General features: G+C 42.3%; 2 protein-coding genes across 2 annotated transcripts; both read left to right on the forward strand.

Moving 5' to 3' along the window:
- The first annotated feature begins 97 nt into the window (after positions 1–97).
- On the forward strand, positions 98–6,044 carry tktb (transketolase b). Its single transcript, XM_058083871.2, has 14 exons — positions 98–350; positions 1,723–1,840; positions 1,924–2,037; positions 2,120–2,217; positions 2,723–2,914; positions 3,022–3,149; positions 3,472–3,668; positions 3,764–3,928; positions 4,094–4,250; positions 4,333–4,463; positions 4,561–4,644; positions 5,119–5,215; positions 5,307–5,426; positions 5,498–6,044. Exons 1-14 carry the CDS (start codon positions 244–246, stop codon positions 5,668–5,670), a joined length of 1,881 nt encoding a protein of 626 aa, XP_057939854.2. The 5' UTR covers positions 98–243; the 3' UTR covers positions 5,671–6,044.
- Positions 6,045–6,252: 208 nt separating this feature from the next.
- LOC131137415 (extracellular matrix protein 2) lies at positions 6,253–16,032 on the forward strand. The gene is made up of 10 exons (XM_078798255.1): positions 6,253–6,578; positions 7,616–8,030; positions 8,387–8,611; positions 8,694–8,910; positions 9,760–9,875; positions 10,661–10,793; positions 10,885–11,042; positions 11,400–11,539; positions 12,954–13,280; positions 13,403–16,032. The coding sequence occupies exons 2-10, from the start codon at positions 7,659–7,661 to the stop codon at positions 13,590–13,592; spliced, it is 1,878 nt and encodes a 625-aa protein (XP_078654381.1). The 5' UTR covers positions 6,253–6,578; positions 7,616–7,658; the 3' UTR covers positions 13,593–16,032.
- The last annotated feature ends 268 nt before the right edge of the window (positions 16,033–16,300 follow it).

Here is a 16,300-nt window from a genome sequence, read left to right on the forward strand (position 1 = left end):
TATCAGCGGAAGTTCGGAAATAACTTCCGGTGTATGACGCAGTCCTCCAATGCGAGCGTTCGGTGGGCGTGCCTTAAGGGAGCCTTAAATGCCCCTTCCCTCCACCGGGTCCTCCTCCTCCTGGGTGGAACTTGCTGTGGTCTTAGGCGGCGTGGCTCAGCACCAGGAAGTAACTGCGTGATAAATAAGAACCCGGTGACATTTGTAGGCGATACTTGCAAAGAAGCAACCCAACTGTAGATTATGGCTAGCTACCACAAACCCGACGAGAAAACTCTGCAGGGACTCAAGGATATCGCCAACAAGCTCCGGATTCACTCTATCAAGGCAACATGCGCCTCCAACTCTGGGTAAAGTTTGAAACTGTAATTATGTAATAATGCTAATGCTAGCACACGTCACCCGTGGGCCTTGTATAGCACGTGCTGCAGTCCTTATAATGTAAATCGCGACCACTCCCCTTAATTCTTAATTTATCAACTCACGTGATTATCAGCTAACTATTCTTAACAATAAATGCTAGTTCAAGAACCATATATGTTGTTTAATCGGAAAGTATCACAGCGAACGTATCAATAGTATCGATAATGATTAGCACGGGAATTGAAAGGCTTCTATTTGACGCTAGGTGACTGTTAGCTAACAAGAACCACGTGACACATAACTGGGTCTCAGCTCATCGCCGTCTTAAAGCTACAGCTGCATGCAAAATGGAACGCAAACGTTTAGTACGCAAAGTAAATTTTGCGTCATTTTTATAAATTGTGCAAAAGTCACTCTGAAGCCATACACCCAAGGAACCAAATATTGGCTACACGTCACAAACTAGTGTAATACATTACTGCGTCCATGTAATGTACTGTATTGTACTCCCAATAGACAGCAGATTAATATAAATTCTGTATTTCTGTGTTTTGCTAATGTTGTGGGTAGTAGTTGTCACTGCTCCATCCTTTTTTTCTGTGATTTCCTGAAAATGTGCATCTTTCTCTTGAAGAAAATGTCACTCAAACAGGTTTTGCAGGCTGTACATTTCCTCATAGTCAAAACAATGCCTCATAACTGTTTCCCACTTGATTGCTCAATCTCCAGTGTACTCATTTTAGCCTTTGGCTGGAATTCCAAAATGGGATAACTAAAACATTTTTTTGTCTTACAGGAATTAATTTAGCTGAGATTAGATCTATTTTTCTACATAATTAATCAGAACACATTATGTATAGCTACACATGACATTTAAATTGATCTTCAAGAGGAAAAACCACAAGTTAATAGTTTAATGAGATTATTTTCCCTTATCTTCCAGCAGGGCATCACTCTGCAAATGGACAATGGGTAAACTACGGTGTAACCGTGTTGATTTAAGATAAATGGCATGTTGCAAGTTTGAAATTTAACCCAAATGAGGAAGCTCAGATGCTGTTGAGTGTTGAGTACAGAGGGATTTCTAAATTATTACAATACCCTGACCGCCATTTTGGCAACTAACTGTTTTGCAAGCATGTTCTTGTTTTGAGGTATTTTGAAACGTAATATTTCAATGTAACAATTTTGTAACACGAGTGATGTTGTGCTCCTAATATCAAAGGCTGTTTGCAGTTTTTAAACCTAGTTTTGAAATCAAAAGCATCCCTTTAGGCAACAAACGCATGTTTACAGTGTGACACAAAGCATTTCCTTGTGTGTGCGGTAAGTTACTCCTAACTTATTTTGTCTCCACAGCCACCCCACATCATGTTGCAGCGCGGCAGAGCTCATGTCTGTCCTCTTCTTTCACACGATGCGCTATAAAGCCGAGGACCCCCGCAACCAATGCAACGACCGCTTTGTGCTATCAAAGGTTTGTTTGTTTTTTTTTTAGCTTGAAAAACAACAGCAAGTCTTTGTCAATATGAGCTAAGAATCCCCGCTCCTTCCGTTAAGGGTCATGCCGCACCGATCCTGTACGCTGCCTGGGCAGAAGCCGGATTCGTGAAAGAGTCCGAGCTGCTCAACCTGCGCAAGATTGACTGCATTCTGGAGGGGCACCCCACCCCAGTAAGACCAGAGACCCAACCACCTTTTGATGAATGTACAATCGTTTAGCTTTAACATTGACTTTTTTTTTTTTTTTTCACAGAAACTACCGTTTGTTGACGTGGCAACGGGATCTCTTGGTCAGGGTCTGGGTGCTGCTTGCGGGATGGCCTACACCGGCAAGAACTTTGATAAATCCAGGTGAATTTTTGCAGAGAAATGATGTTAACCGAATCAATTTAAGGTTAAAGTGCAGCTGATTTGGAATGTGTGGAATTCCTCAGGAGATCTCGTACCAGGCTTACGTGTTGTGTAATCAAGTGTGGCTCTTCTGATTAGTTAATTATCTGCGTCGTGTTGAACCTCCATTTAATACGGTTATAGGATTAGTCCGTGGTAGTGGTTAATTAGCTCTTAGTCGTTACACCTTAGACAGATTAGATGAGTTAAGATACTGTGTAGTAATCGCAATTAGATTTCTGTGGTCAGTAGTTGTGACATGGACCGCATTTCTTGTTGAGAAAAAAAAAATCAATCTCATGGGCATTAGGACTGGGACAATAATAAATGAATTAATGACATAATAAATAAAAATGGCCAACCTGAAAATTGCAGGTTCGATTCTCCTGTGATCTTGTGGACCAGATATCAATATTATATCAATTTTGTATCGATACTATTCCAACGTTTTACCTTTCCATTTCAGTTACCGCGTCTACTGCATGATGGGGGACGGCGAGTGTTCCGAGGGCTCTGTGTGGGAAGCCATGGCCTTCGCTTCCTACTATCAGCTGGACAACCTGGTGGCCATCATGGATGTCAATCGTCTGGGTCAGAGCGAGCCCGCGCCCCTCAAGCACGACATGGACGTCTATCGCAAGCGCTGTGAAGCCTTCGGGTTAGTTCAAAACCGAAACGACGCAACCATTCAATGTGTGCGCATGATGGTTTAAATACTAGCCTTGTAATACTTTATTTTACTTGAATATTATTAATATTTTCTAGGTGGAATACGTATGTTGTGGACGGCCATGATGTAGAGGAGCTGTGCAAAGCGCTGTGGCACGCTCAGCAGGTTAAGGGCAAGCCCACTTGCATTGTTGCAAAGACGTTCAAGGGCAAAGGCCTCAAAGGTAGGGAAGGTTTCATGTCTGCTAATTTAAATTATTTTATATCCACTCTGAATTAAAGTCTAGTTATCCCTTTGTACCTCATACTTTGGTACATGGTACATTATTAAAACAAAAAAACTAACTTAAACTGTATTATGGAAAGCAGGAAGTGAACAAATGCAACAGTTACTGATTGTAAAAGTACCAGATGGAGGGGTAGGATTTAATAAGCTTTGCTTCTTCCTACTCCTTTTGGACATGTGGAACTGGGAACTGATTATGGGATGCATTCAATTGTAATCTGATGCATGTTCAAATGAAATCAAACCATTACCATTACCAGGAATTGAGGATCTTGAAAACTGGCATGGAAAGCCGATCCCAAAGGACAAGGTGGATGGACTCTTGAAGGACCTCCAGGGGAAAATTCAAGTCCCAAACAAGACCTTGTGTCCGATGCTGCCAATTGAGGACACAAAACCCGCAGAGCTAAGCCCAATCCTACTGCCGACCCCCCCGGGGTACAAAAAGGGCGACAAGGTACATGTGTTGAAACGTATCGCTCTCTTGCTGCTGCTGTTGTTGTTGTTGCCTAACCTCTTTGCTCCGTGTCCTTTTTTTTTTTTTTTTTTCAGATGGCGACAAGGCGGGCTTACGGTGTGGCGCTGGCAAAGCTGGGCCAGTCGAGCCAGAGAGTGGTCGCCCTCGACGGGGACACCAAAAACTCCACATTCTCTGAGACCTTCAAGAAAGCTTTTCCCGAACGCTACATTGAATGCTTCATCGCCGAACAGAACATGGTGACAATATTTCTATTTTACGGATTATTCTGATCTATATGAAATGAAATGGATTATAAATCCAAATGGAAAATGTTTGTAGTCTTGCTAACGGTTCCGGTTTGCAAACTGAGGAGTTTTATTGACATTCTAGCTAAGCTAAGTAATATTTCCTTTCTGCTGCAGGTGGGAGTGGCGATCGGGTGCGCCACCCGTGACCGTACGGTGGCTTTTGCCAGCACGTTTGCTACTTTCCTATCCAGGGCCTATGACCAGATCCGAATGGCGGCAATCTCTCAGTCGAACGTGAACCTGGTAGGGTCGCACTGCGGCGTCTCTATTGGTAAGATTTGACCATTAGCGTCTCTTTTTATATCTGACTTACGTGACTGAGCACGGAACGACTTCTTGTTGCCTTTTTCTAGGTGAAGACGGACCTTCCCAGATGGCGTTGGAAGATCTGGCCATGTTCCGTGCCATCCCTACTTGCACTGTGTTTTATCCCAGTGACGCCGTGGCCACGGAGAGAGCAGTGGAGATGGCGGCAAACACCAAGGTTGGCGTCACTTCCTGTTATTTCCTGTCTTTTTTTTTTTTATTTTATTTTTTTTAAGACATGTAGTCGAACATTGTTCCGTTATTTCTTTCTTCAGGGTATCTGTTTCATTCGAACCAGCAGACCAGACACCCCGGTCATCTACTCCCCAGAAGAGAAGTTTGAAATTGGTGTTGCCAAGGTAAAGAATTTATATAACTCATAAAAGGGGTGAAATTTCATGATGAACCTAAAATACACCACAAAAAAAAAAGAATGCCATGTTATGGATACATTGTTTGGGATACAACAGGGAACTTTCCAAGTGTCGTATTGCTTGCCGTGTCTAAGATATTGGGTAATCTAGCATAAAAAGTGACTATAGGGGTGTTACTTTATGTCTACAGGGTTCTAATATTGTTTAGGTCATAAACAGGTTTTCTATGCTCCGAGTTTTCTCTTCATTTTTCCAAGATTCCACCTTTCTCTTTAGTGTATTATCATGGCAATATAATATAAAGTGAATGGAGTATCTAAGATCGGAAATACTGTGCCTTTGAAACATTTGGCAACCTCTGGTTCTTGCATGTTTTGGATCAACCAAATTATCGTACAGCACTGATGGTTGCCATGCAGCTCAATCACGTTTAATAGGAAATTACCTTTCCACCTCCAGGTTGTACGCCAGTCGGACAATGACATGCTGACGGTGATCGGCGCCGGCGTTACGCTGCATGAGGCTCTCTCTGCTGCTGACATGCTGGCCAGTGAAGGTAAAGCCACACCGCCCTCTAGTGTACAAACCCGATCTCTGCAGGTAAAGTCTGCATGGTGCTCATCACAAACTTTGCTGTCCTTGTTTAGGGAAAAATATACGCGTCATTGATCCATTCACCATCAAGCCTCTCGATGCTGCCACCATTGTGGCGAGTGCCAAAGCCACAGGAGGACACATCATCACAGTGGAGGACCACTACAAGGAGGGTGGGTTCATGTTCTGCACCACATGTTCTTTTTCTAAAGGAGTGGCGTTTGACTCCGTGGTCTTCACTCAGGTGGTCTCGGCGAAGCGGTGCTGTCGGCAGTGGGCAGCGAGCCAGGCATCGTAGTGACCCGGCTGGCGGTCACCGGCGTCCCTCGGAGCGGGAAGCCCCAAGAGCTTTTGGACCTTTTTGGTATCAGTGCTAAGGAAATAGCTAACACAGTGCGTCAAACATTTGCCAACTAAAGATTGCAGCCGGCCTTTCGGTCAGCGTTACCGTGGATGTTCACCTTTCCACTTTCCACTTGCTAGGTACCGCTAGGCACACCGTTAGCTAAACCAGCCATTGTGTGCCGTCATGCATTCATTTACTGATAGAAATGCTCGTTCATAATCATGATAGTTGCAGTCAACGTTTTGTTTCTTCTTCATACTGTCTTAAATTTGTCACGCCATTTCACTCGGCTGACACTTACTGCTTTGGCGTGGATAGAATGTATGTTTAGAATACAGAAAAGCAGTGGGCTCCTTCTCTTCATTCCAGCAGGCACACAACAAAATGGTTTGGGCCTTTAGTGTCTGTCTTGTGTGGTGTGCTGAATAAAACACAAATAACCCGATCTCACTTTTTGGAGTCAATTAATTTTATCCCATTTTAACGGGATCATTTTTTATTTAAAAACATTTTTTATAAATTAAAAAAAAGAAATAAAATTATAAATAATTAATTATAATTATTAAACAATTGTGTTTTTATAAAAAAAATAATTTAACAATACATTAAATAAATTAAATTTTGAATTGAATTGCAGGCGCCGGATGAAGTGAGAGTTCGCTCCTGATCCACCTCTTCTTTCTGCTTAGTGTAAATAGTTTTACCGATCGGTGCCAGTGTCTATAAAAGATAACGCTCATCATTCTACTGATGCGATGTCCCGAACAGTGCATACCCCAAAGGTGTGAGCCCACAACAGGCATTTCAGTCTTACCGAAGGCTTCCCGTGACGGATCCAGTGTGAGCCCTGGGGTCTATCGGCCTCCAGACGCTCACCAGTAGCTGACATCGGGACACGGATGTCAGCGTTGATGCCCACAAGGTCATGACAACATCGCAGGGGCGTTTCCAGACACTCGGGTGGACTCCTGTTTGGTGGGTGAGTCATGAGTACTGCATGGTGGAAGGCGTTTATGTGATGTGTTAATGGATTCTGGAGGTCAGAATGTCCATCCCAGATTTGCGTAAATGTGTTTGCACATGCTCTTAATGCAAGTGTTGCTTTTGTTTATGCAGAAATGGGGACATGTTGGCGGTTTAATGGCTGACACCCATTGTGTCTCATAAACTGAGCCGACATGTCTTTTCCAAAGAGTATGTTTTATTGTATGAATTTCTTCATTGACATTCCTTGACCTCTAAAATGTTATGTATTTATTCCGCAATGGCCCACCAGAACCCGTTTCAGTGTTTGGTGACAAGGTGTTCAACTCCCACACATGACCCAGGGTTAAATGCACGTTTCCAGACGAATATCCCACAGGCATGGCACCATGCAGGCCCGTTTTGACTGACGTTCGGGGCGTGAGTGGGGGTATTCCTGAAGCAATACAGTATGTATGTTGGCAAGTATCGACTAACAGTGAAAACACCCAACGGTTCCCATCACCTCGCTGGCGACACCCGCGTTGTGTGTTGAGGTGACTCAGCACTATGTAAACGTGCATGTGTATGGAACATAAAGATGGGCTCATTTGTTCATTTCCGCATAGTGGTGTTTGTTTTCGTACGTAGACGCTAGTGCAACCTTGACCCTGACCTGAACCCTAAAAAAAACACACCTTTACACCTTTTCTAGGGTCCAAACACAAGCATTCAACACAACTTTTGTGGGAAAAACACACTTAGTGTATATTCCAAGTGTAAAAGCATTATATTTAAAAATATACTTCATTCATATATTCACGTTTACCTGTCAAATGTCTGCCGACACCAAATGTTAACCAGACGGCTATGAACGAGGGTGGGTCTGTTTGGTTGAACCAGGGCCTCTATTAATAATGTGAGACTCCCCCCGCCCCCCCCCCCGACCCTCTCCACCTCCAACATACTTCATCCCATCTTCTTGTCCATGCAGCAGTCAGAGTGGGGCAGGCTGAGAGACTTTATCGCTTCTGCTTCTTTTTGGAATTCCAGCGGCGACTTCCTCCTCCAAGTGAAATAAGCAGAAGACTCTGCGATGCCAAAGTCACCGTGGATATTCCTCATATGGCTGGGCGGGACTCTTATATCTGGAAAAAGCTCTTCACATGAAGTGGATGCAGAGTTAGAAACGACGGCAAATCAGTTTGTTGTTTCAGTAACTGTATCAACAGATGGTAAGATCTTGGTTATTGTATTGTGTGTTATCACATATTGTGTAATATATCTTTTGCTTTATGTTTTTCCCTATTCTTCCGAAGGTGAGGAAGGTGGCGATGATATTACCCAAATGCAATCAGAGCAGCTCCAGGACCTCAAAATGCTGACGGCAGATAGAAAAAAGAGAGGAGCTTCATGGTGGAAGAGGAAACATGCAACCAAACATGAAGACTCATTTGCATATAGAATAGTAAGACTTTTCTCTATTTTACATATATAAATATTTAAAATCTGTGCCCAACATATATACTGTAAAAATGCCCATTAATAATATTATTATAATATACTAATATTGTGGGCATTAAACAGTCTTCTATAAGATTTATGTCATAGTCCGAGTGCGGCTTTACCGACCGTATCAATAATGACGAACACGTTGGGGCACCAACCAGGGCAGTGCATAACCCAAATCCAATTTGTGCTTATTCCACCTTCCTAACTATGAACCATATAAGGGAGTCCCTCTGTGACATCACAAAAAACAGTTTTAGGGCTCACTTCCAAATGCGCAAACCTTATTATCTGAATGTGGGATGTTGTTTTCAGGCAGGTATAGGGCGACCCCTGGCGGGATGGAGGATGACCAAAAAGGGAGAAGACGCGAGCAGCACTTTAATGGCTGTACTGAAGGAACTTCATGCTGAGAAGAGGGAGCTGATGGATCAAAAGGGGAAAGCCCAGCAGGAGGAGGAGGAGGAGGAGGAGGAGGAGGAGGAAGATGATGATGATGACGATGACGATGACGATGACGATGAGGAGGATGAAGATGAGGTTTAATTTGACTGAATTAAGCAGTGTTTGATGTTCTTTGACGGACATTGCTGAATGGCAGTTCTTCATTTGTTTGTGTCAGGAGGAGGAAGAAGAAGAGGAAGAGGAAGAGGAGGAGGAGGAGGAGGAGGAGGAGGCGGAGGAGGCAACTCCAGTTCCCAGCAATGAGACCGAAACCAATAGCAGCAGTCCCCTGGCTCGGTGTCGTACCGACAACAATGAAATTAGCTGCAGGGATGTCGGCATGACTCACCTGCCAATCATTCACAACCTGGAGGCCACCAAGCTGGACGTCTCAGGTGTGTCGGTGCTTACGCTTTGGGGAAATAGACTAGTGTGAAAAAGCCCCCCCCCACCCCCTTCTAATTTTTTGTCACACGTAATTTCAGCTCATCAAGCTAATTGGAATCAATGAGTTAAAAAACTGCATTTTGTGTTCAGTTGTGTTGTCATTGACTCTTATTTACGTTTGTTTGATCTGTAACACTGACGTGTGACAAACAAGTTAAAAAAATTAATCTTTTTTTTTTATAGACAAAAGAAAAAAGGTCAATTGCACAACTTTACAAAGTGAAAGATGACGTATTAAAGGAACAATTGCATTATTTTGATTATATGATTATTCGGTCGATCAATCGATTAAATATTTTAATCGATTGACAGACCTTGATAGCCCACAGACTAATTAATCGAGCTGTAATTAATTAATCACAGATTAATTAATCACATTATGTAGTTGATCGCAGATTAATTAATCGCTATTTAATTAATTAATCTGTAATGTTAATTAAGGTAGGACCTCAATGTATAGAAAACAAGCACAATGTATGCACAACAACTAGTCACTAGTAAGGTAAACTGTCCATCACTCAAATATTCTCTTCAGGCAAATAATCTCGCCGACTATAACTGGTCCAGCATATTCTCAAGCTTCTTCGGTTTCAGCAAATGGCTTCTGTGACTCGGCGTACTTTGATGACAATCCAACTCCCATCTTCAGTAGAGAAAAAAATAACTTTGTTGTTGTCAAGACATCCATCTGACAGGGATTGGAAACTAAGATTACCATTCAAACGTTAACGTCTGAATCGGTATGCAACATCTCCGTATCCCATACGCTGACTTTCCTGTATCTTTTGTTTGAAAAGGGAACAACATCCAAAGAATTCCAGCTGAAGTCTTCTCTAACCTACCAAAACTGGAAACACTGGATCTTAGCAAAAACCAACTGACCGATGATTCATTCAGCCAAAAGCCGCTTTACGTGAGTAGCTTGCACCTACACGCTACACCTTTCCACTGACTAGCTAATGTTTATGTACCTTGTGGCTAAAACGCCACATAGCGGGGATTATGGGAACCATCGAAATGCTGCTTAATTCCAGTAAACGGCGCTGAAATGCGAGGAGGAGAAAATCAACTTCAAGTACTTAGGATTTGATCCCGTTAAATTCCATACCAATAGCTTTATAAGTCAAATTCAAAAGGAGCTTGCATTTAATTAAAGCCTTAATCCCGTATCATTATAGTAATTTAAGAGTGCTGGGAATGGCATTAACTCATCTTTTCTAAGAATACATTTGGGTCTAACCTCAAAATGACCACAGGCCAAACGCACACAAAGATTCTGACCACACTGAAGCAGCCTGGTGCGCTCCGACCAATCATTCCGCACCACCATCCCGGCTCTGTCATTGTATTGGCTGTGCGGGCATTTTGGGAAAACAGCTGCAGCCAATGACGTGGAGGAAAGAGAAATATTTTTAGTTTCGCATGCCAGTAATGACAGAGGACTGATGGACCAGGCTGGAAGAACACTGCAAAAGGGATCCAGTCCACAGCTTTTTAAGATGACACGCATCCACCACAGCAGCTTTCACCGAAAAGCCACATTGATAGGCTTTACCAAAAATACAACATGATAGATGATACAGAAAAGCTGGCATCGTTTCGCTTTCAACTCTGTAATTCCATCTTCAGGATGAAAATTATGGATTTTAGGACAAGCGTTCATTTGTATGTCCTTTGGCCTTTTTCGCTTCTCTTTAGAACTTGACCTCTCTGAAGAAGCTCAACTTAGACTTCAACCAGCTCACGATGATACCGCCGCTGCCGCAGTCTCTTGAGCAACTGAGTGTGAACAACAACAAGCTCACCGCCCTCCCCCCTCATTGTTGGACCGGTATGCTATACGGACGTCGCCGTGCATACACCGTGTACAACAATGCGTCTTTATGCAAATTCTGCTAATGATAGCTTTGCTGCCTCTAAAGGTTTGACGAACCTGTTGAGTCTGGAGCTGGAAGAAAACGGTCTTCACGAGGGTGGGGTATCACGGCAAGCTTTCAAAGCGCTCGAGCGGCTTCTCCACCTCAAGCTGGAGAACAACCGCTTCCGTTCGATCCCCAAAGGCCTTCCTGTCTCTCTGCAGGTGCGCTGATAGAACTTCATTACATCATTACAGTGATGAATACGGGCGGCACGGCGGACGAGTGGTTAGCGCGCAGACCTCACAGCTAGGAGGACCAGTGTTCGATTCCACCCTCGGTCATCTCTGTGTTCCGGGTACTCCGGTTTCCTCCCACAAAAACATGCTAGCTTAATTGCCGACTCCAAATTGTCCATAGGTATGAATGTGAGTGTGAATGGTTGTTTGTCTATATGTGCCCTGTGATTGGCTGGCTCCAGCACCCCCGCAACCCTCGTGAGGAAAAAGCGATAAATGAATGAATGAGTGATGAATACATCAATCATGCATTTATTCCTCTTTTTATTTCCTTTTAAACAGACGTTAGAAATGAATGGGAACTTGATCGAGGGCGTGACAAGCCAGGCAATGAGGGGCTTCGCTCATCTGAGAGTCTTGGACCTGAGTCACAATCTACTTCACAATGAAGGCCTTGAGCAACATGCCTGGACCAAACTCAGGTAGGTCCACCCATACAGTATTGACATTAGAGCTGCAGTCCCGCTGTCAGCCACAAGGGGTGTCTCTTGTCAAATGTGATTATTATGCTGTATTTTTATTTTGATTGATGTTGAAGCTGATAGCAGTTTAAGCCTGTGGCAGTTCAATTCCCATTCAAAGAAACATTGACGGACGACTTTGTGTCCATATGTAGGAACAGCCTGTATGTCTCAATGTGTCTGTGTGTGTCTGTGTGTGTTTGTGTGTGAGTGAGAAAGACTTGTGTATAAATATAGTCGATTCCTGTGGCTTTTTCCACTGCTGCCTGGGTTTCTTCTGAACCACAGTGGGAGCTTCTGGGAGAGCTGAGGAAAGCGTAGATGTGAGACAGTCAAATACACTTTGGTAGACAATGGATTGAATTGTGAAGAGACAAATGCTGTAAAATGAGTGTAGATGTGAAGAAAGGCCTACTTTTATACTGTAGATATTATAATTATTTCATATATATAGTATATATATGAGCAGTGTGAAGTTACAAACATGGCAAAAAACATAACAATAATCTGCCAGCATTTTTCTCAAAAGTACTGCCTTTAGTACTACAAGCAGTTTTCCAATTTTCCACTGTGACTGATGCACGGTCGTGCCTCGCTGTCCTGTTAGAAACACTGTTTATTTTATGAAACAAGTTTTAAGATTACAAGGTGCATACTACAACGTATTGAGAGGGAAATAATAATTTATGCCAGCCATAAATTCAGAATGCTTTGATGCCACACAAGGGCGGCATCAAGTGTACCTAATGTTGTGGCCAGTCAATAAGAACTACAAAATTTACAGTCACAATGAGTAATAATGTTCTGACAAAACTGCACATTCTCAGGTGTATATACTGTACACGCACGGTCAGACTAATATTGGTTAGAATTTGCTGCGATTATTTCAGCTGCTTGTGTGTAAGACTGGCAGAGGAGTGGTGAAATGATCCGCAGAATGCTTGATGCCGCAAACCGTATCATGTTTCTTATTATTATTATTATTATTGGTCAAGTGGTTGGCGTGCAGACCTCACAGCTAAGAGACCAGGGTTCAATTCCACCCTCGGCCATGTCTGTGTGGAGTTTGCATGTTCTCCCCGTGCATGCGTGGGTTTTCTCCGGGTACTCCGGTTTCCTCCCACATTCCAAAAACATGCTAGGTTAATTAGCGACTCCAAATTGTCCATAGGTATGAATGTGAGTGTGAATGGTTGTTTGTCTATATGTGCCCTGTGATTGGCTGGCCACCAGTCCAGGGTGTCCGAAGACTGCTGGGATAGGCTCCAGCACCCCCTTGTGAGGCGACCCTTGTGAGGAAAATCAGTAGAAAATGAATGAATGATTGTTTCCTTTGACAATCTTAATATTTAAGTCACAATTCATTTTTCCATAGACGCCTTGAATCCTTGGACCTGTCTTCCAATTACCTGACATCCGTGCCCCTGAATCTGCCTCACCCTCTCCAAAAACTGAACCTCCAACACAACAACATAAGCCACATCCCGCCCCTCACCTTCCGCCACATGCGTCCTGGCCTACAGTCGCTTTATCTGTCCCACAACACGTTAAGCAACGAGGGAATTGAACGGGGCTCTTTTGTTGGAATGTACCGATCGCTTGTCGAGCTCCTGATGGACAACAATATTCTGGAAGAGGTGCCTCGCTGGGTACGGCAGTTTAAGAAGCTGCGGGTGCTGAGACTAGATAACAATCATATCAGGTAGGACGCCAGTCAAATCATATTAATTTTCCACATTAATATTCCTAATGAACATTCTATTGAGGCAATTAATGATGCAATAACATGACTGGAAGGTGAAGATGTTTCCATGTTGTTTCCAGGCGGGTGCAGCAGTGGGGAGTGTGTCACCCACTCAATTCCGGCTCCACATTGGCTTCCATTCACTTGGAAAATAATCTGCTTGTGGTGGAGAAGATTCCTCCGAATGCCTTCACTTGTGTCACGGATTCACAGGGACTAGTCCTTTATCCTCAGCAGGGGGATTCTCTCAACAACTACACTTCAACCTGAACTTGGTAGGAACTGAAGGTGGTCAATGGGTTACTGCGTTCGGAGTTATGTACTAAATTAATTAAAAACGTACATCTTGGACTGGTCACATTAAAATACATATACATTTATATTACAGTAAATCTTATTTTATTACAATACTGTAACTATTAATTAGAAATCACACATTTTTAAATATTTAATTTGAGTTGTGATTTGTCCTACTTTATTTGATGGTCATTGAACGCACCATCCATACACAGAGGGATGTATGGGTGTATTTGGATGTATTTCCCCTCTTATTTTTTTTTCTTTCACCTCATATTTAATTTGAGCTGTGATTTTTCCTACATTTTTTTGTTGTCATTGAACGCACCATCAACAGTTCTCCATACACAGAGGGATGTATGGTTGTATTTCCCCTCTTTTTCGTTCCCCTCATATTTGCTCCCAAATGCTGATACTATGAAGGAATGCATAAAGGTAAGATTTGAAGACTTTGAATCATTATGGTACACAATCTCTCTGAAAAATTCATTTAGTGCTTTTTATTTGATGTTCCTGCCATAGTTTTATACAATACATCGCTATAATGTATGTATGTTTTACCCACATGCTAGTTTGATGCTAACTCGCTAATGCTAGCATAACACACACAGGACGCTAGCAAGCCAACAACTAGCTTGGCAATTCCTGTCACAAATCATCACCTAACTTAACAATACGGCTATTTAACTCAGTTTAGGTGACGACCAACAATGAAAAAAATCGTTGTTTGTCCGCCTTTTAGTGCTTTTTTCATGTTTCTGCTGTCTCCATCCGTGCCAAATATAAAGTAAATAGTAGCGAGAGAAAGCGGTTGGGTAATACCAAGTATTCAGCGAGGGGAGGGGGGGTTACAATACCGGATGATTAAACATGTACTGTTTTCCTGGCAAATTATATAAATAAATAAAATCAACAAGACGCTAATACAATATAATCTATATTCTTATTGATGTCATTATATTCGGGGTTATATTGGCTGGATCTGATTATTGTGGGGGTCAAGTCCCCCCCCACCCCCGTGCAAGTTATTCGCTGCCCCTCAGGTCATATTTAAATAAGCTGAATAAGCAACAAAATACTGAACAATTCAGCTTGCGTACACATCACTGTATATGACTAGGATGATGAAATACCGGTATAAAGTCACAGTAAGATGATGCAAGAGAAGTAGAATAGAATATACAGTAAATTATTGTGCTGAATGTGTAGCAGTCCTACTTTTATACATGATACAGTACATTTATACTTTTCTCTCTCTGCCTGAGTAATCATATGTTATATTTCTCTTTTGGGTTTTACGTGGCACAACCTCCACTCTCCATAATTGTACATTCGTTTTGCCAACATCATATCACTGTCGAAGAAACTCAACATTCTCATTTTTGCTGCCGTGCGCTCGGCCACTTCACAAAAAGGGGACCGAAGTGCATTAAAGCTCATTCCCGTTTCTTCTCCGCTGAGCTCTCATCTTTAATCTGTCAACCTCCCCTTCGCAGCTTGTCACATTCGGGTATTTTTCACGTTTGACAGGCTTGCCATTCACCATAATGTGTAATGTGACATTGCTGTTAAATCCACATCCCATCCAACACATGTTTCACATCACATGGACAACCGCAGAGTCATTTGTTAAGGAGAGAGTAGCATGGTGCTTGTTCGTCTTAGATTCTGTGTATAATTCTGCTCTCAGACAGATTAAAGGTGCTGTCATTCTTGATTACGTGGCCCAAACATTCGAATGCACTTTCAATGCCGATCTTGATAGCTTGAGTCTGTGTCTGGTGAACCATTTTATGTGGATTTGGTCACATGTGCTGAAAAACCCAGTGACTACCCATCTTCAGTTTTTGGCCAGAGGCCACCAGATTTTGTCCTGGTATTTAAAAGCATTCATGATGCTAAGAACCCTAACAATGTTCCTAGGACCTTTTTTGGAAGAGAACCAGGCCCACAGCATCACCGATCCTCCATCACGCTTCCCTACGGATATGAGGTGCTTTTCTGCATATTAATGTTTTTGTTTGAGTGTTTTGTTGCCAAAAAGCTGGATCTTGGTCTCATCTGACCAAAGCACACGTTCCAGAACTGCTTGGCAAAGTCCAGACTTTTATGTTTATAACTGGGAGTGAGAAACAATTTTTTTTCACAAAAAAAAACATGTTTGTGTCAATGTGAGAGGTCTCACTCGCTCACATTTTGTATTTGCTGAACGTTTGTGGGCGAATTTAATAGCTAATATGCTAATATATTTTTTAAAAATAACACAAAAATATGCTTGTTGACTGTATTGTTTTAAATAATGGCCCATAGTTCTGAAATTGATAGTTTTACATAAATTTGATGTTGTAGTTCCAATCCAATCGTTTACCACAAAGAGATTTCCCTACTTATTATAGATAAAAACGTATTTGTATCTGCGATTAAATGTGAGTTAACTATGGACAAAATGTGATTAATTGTGATTAAATATGTTAATCGATTGACAGCCCTAATTATTAAAATGTATATAACTTTATAGATGTTGTTAATGTATATGTTGAACAGTTTTGGTTCCGGTGTTGACCCCTGGGGTACTCCGCACATTATATTTAAACTGCCATGTTCTCTTAACTTCACATGTGGATTCCTCTTTTCTAGGTAGCTTCTGACCCAATCAGAACTAACCCTCTGATTCCATTCCT

This window comes from Doryrhamphus excisus, linkage group LG17 (assembly GCF_037039965.1).
Source record: "Doryrhamphus excisus strain RoL-2023G ecotype Guam linkage group LG17, RoL_Dexc_Guam_v1.1, whole genome shotgun sequence".
In the NCBI taxonomy this organism is placed as follows: domain Eukaryota; kingdom Metazoa; phylum Chordata; class Actinopteri; order Syngnathiformes; family Syngnathidae; genus Doryrhamphus; species Doryrhamphus excisus.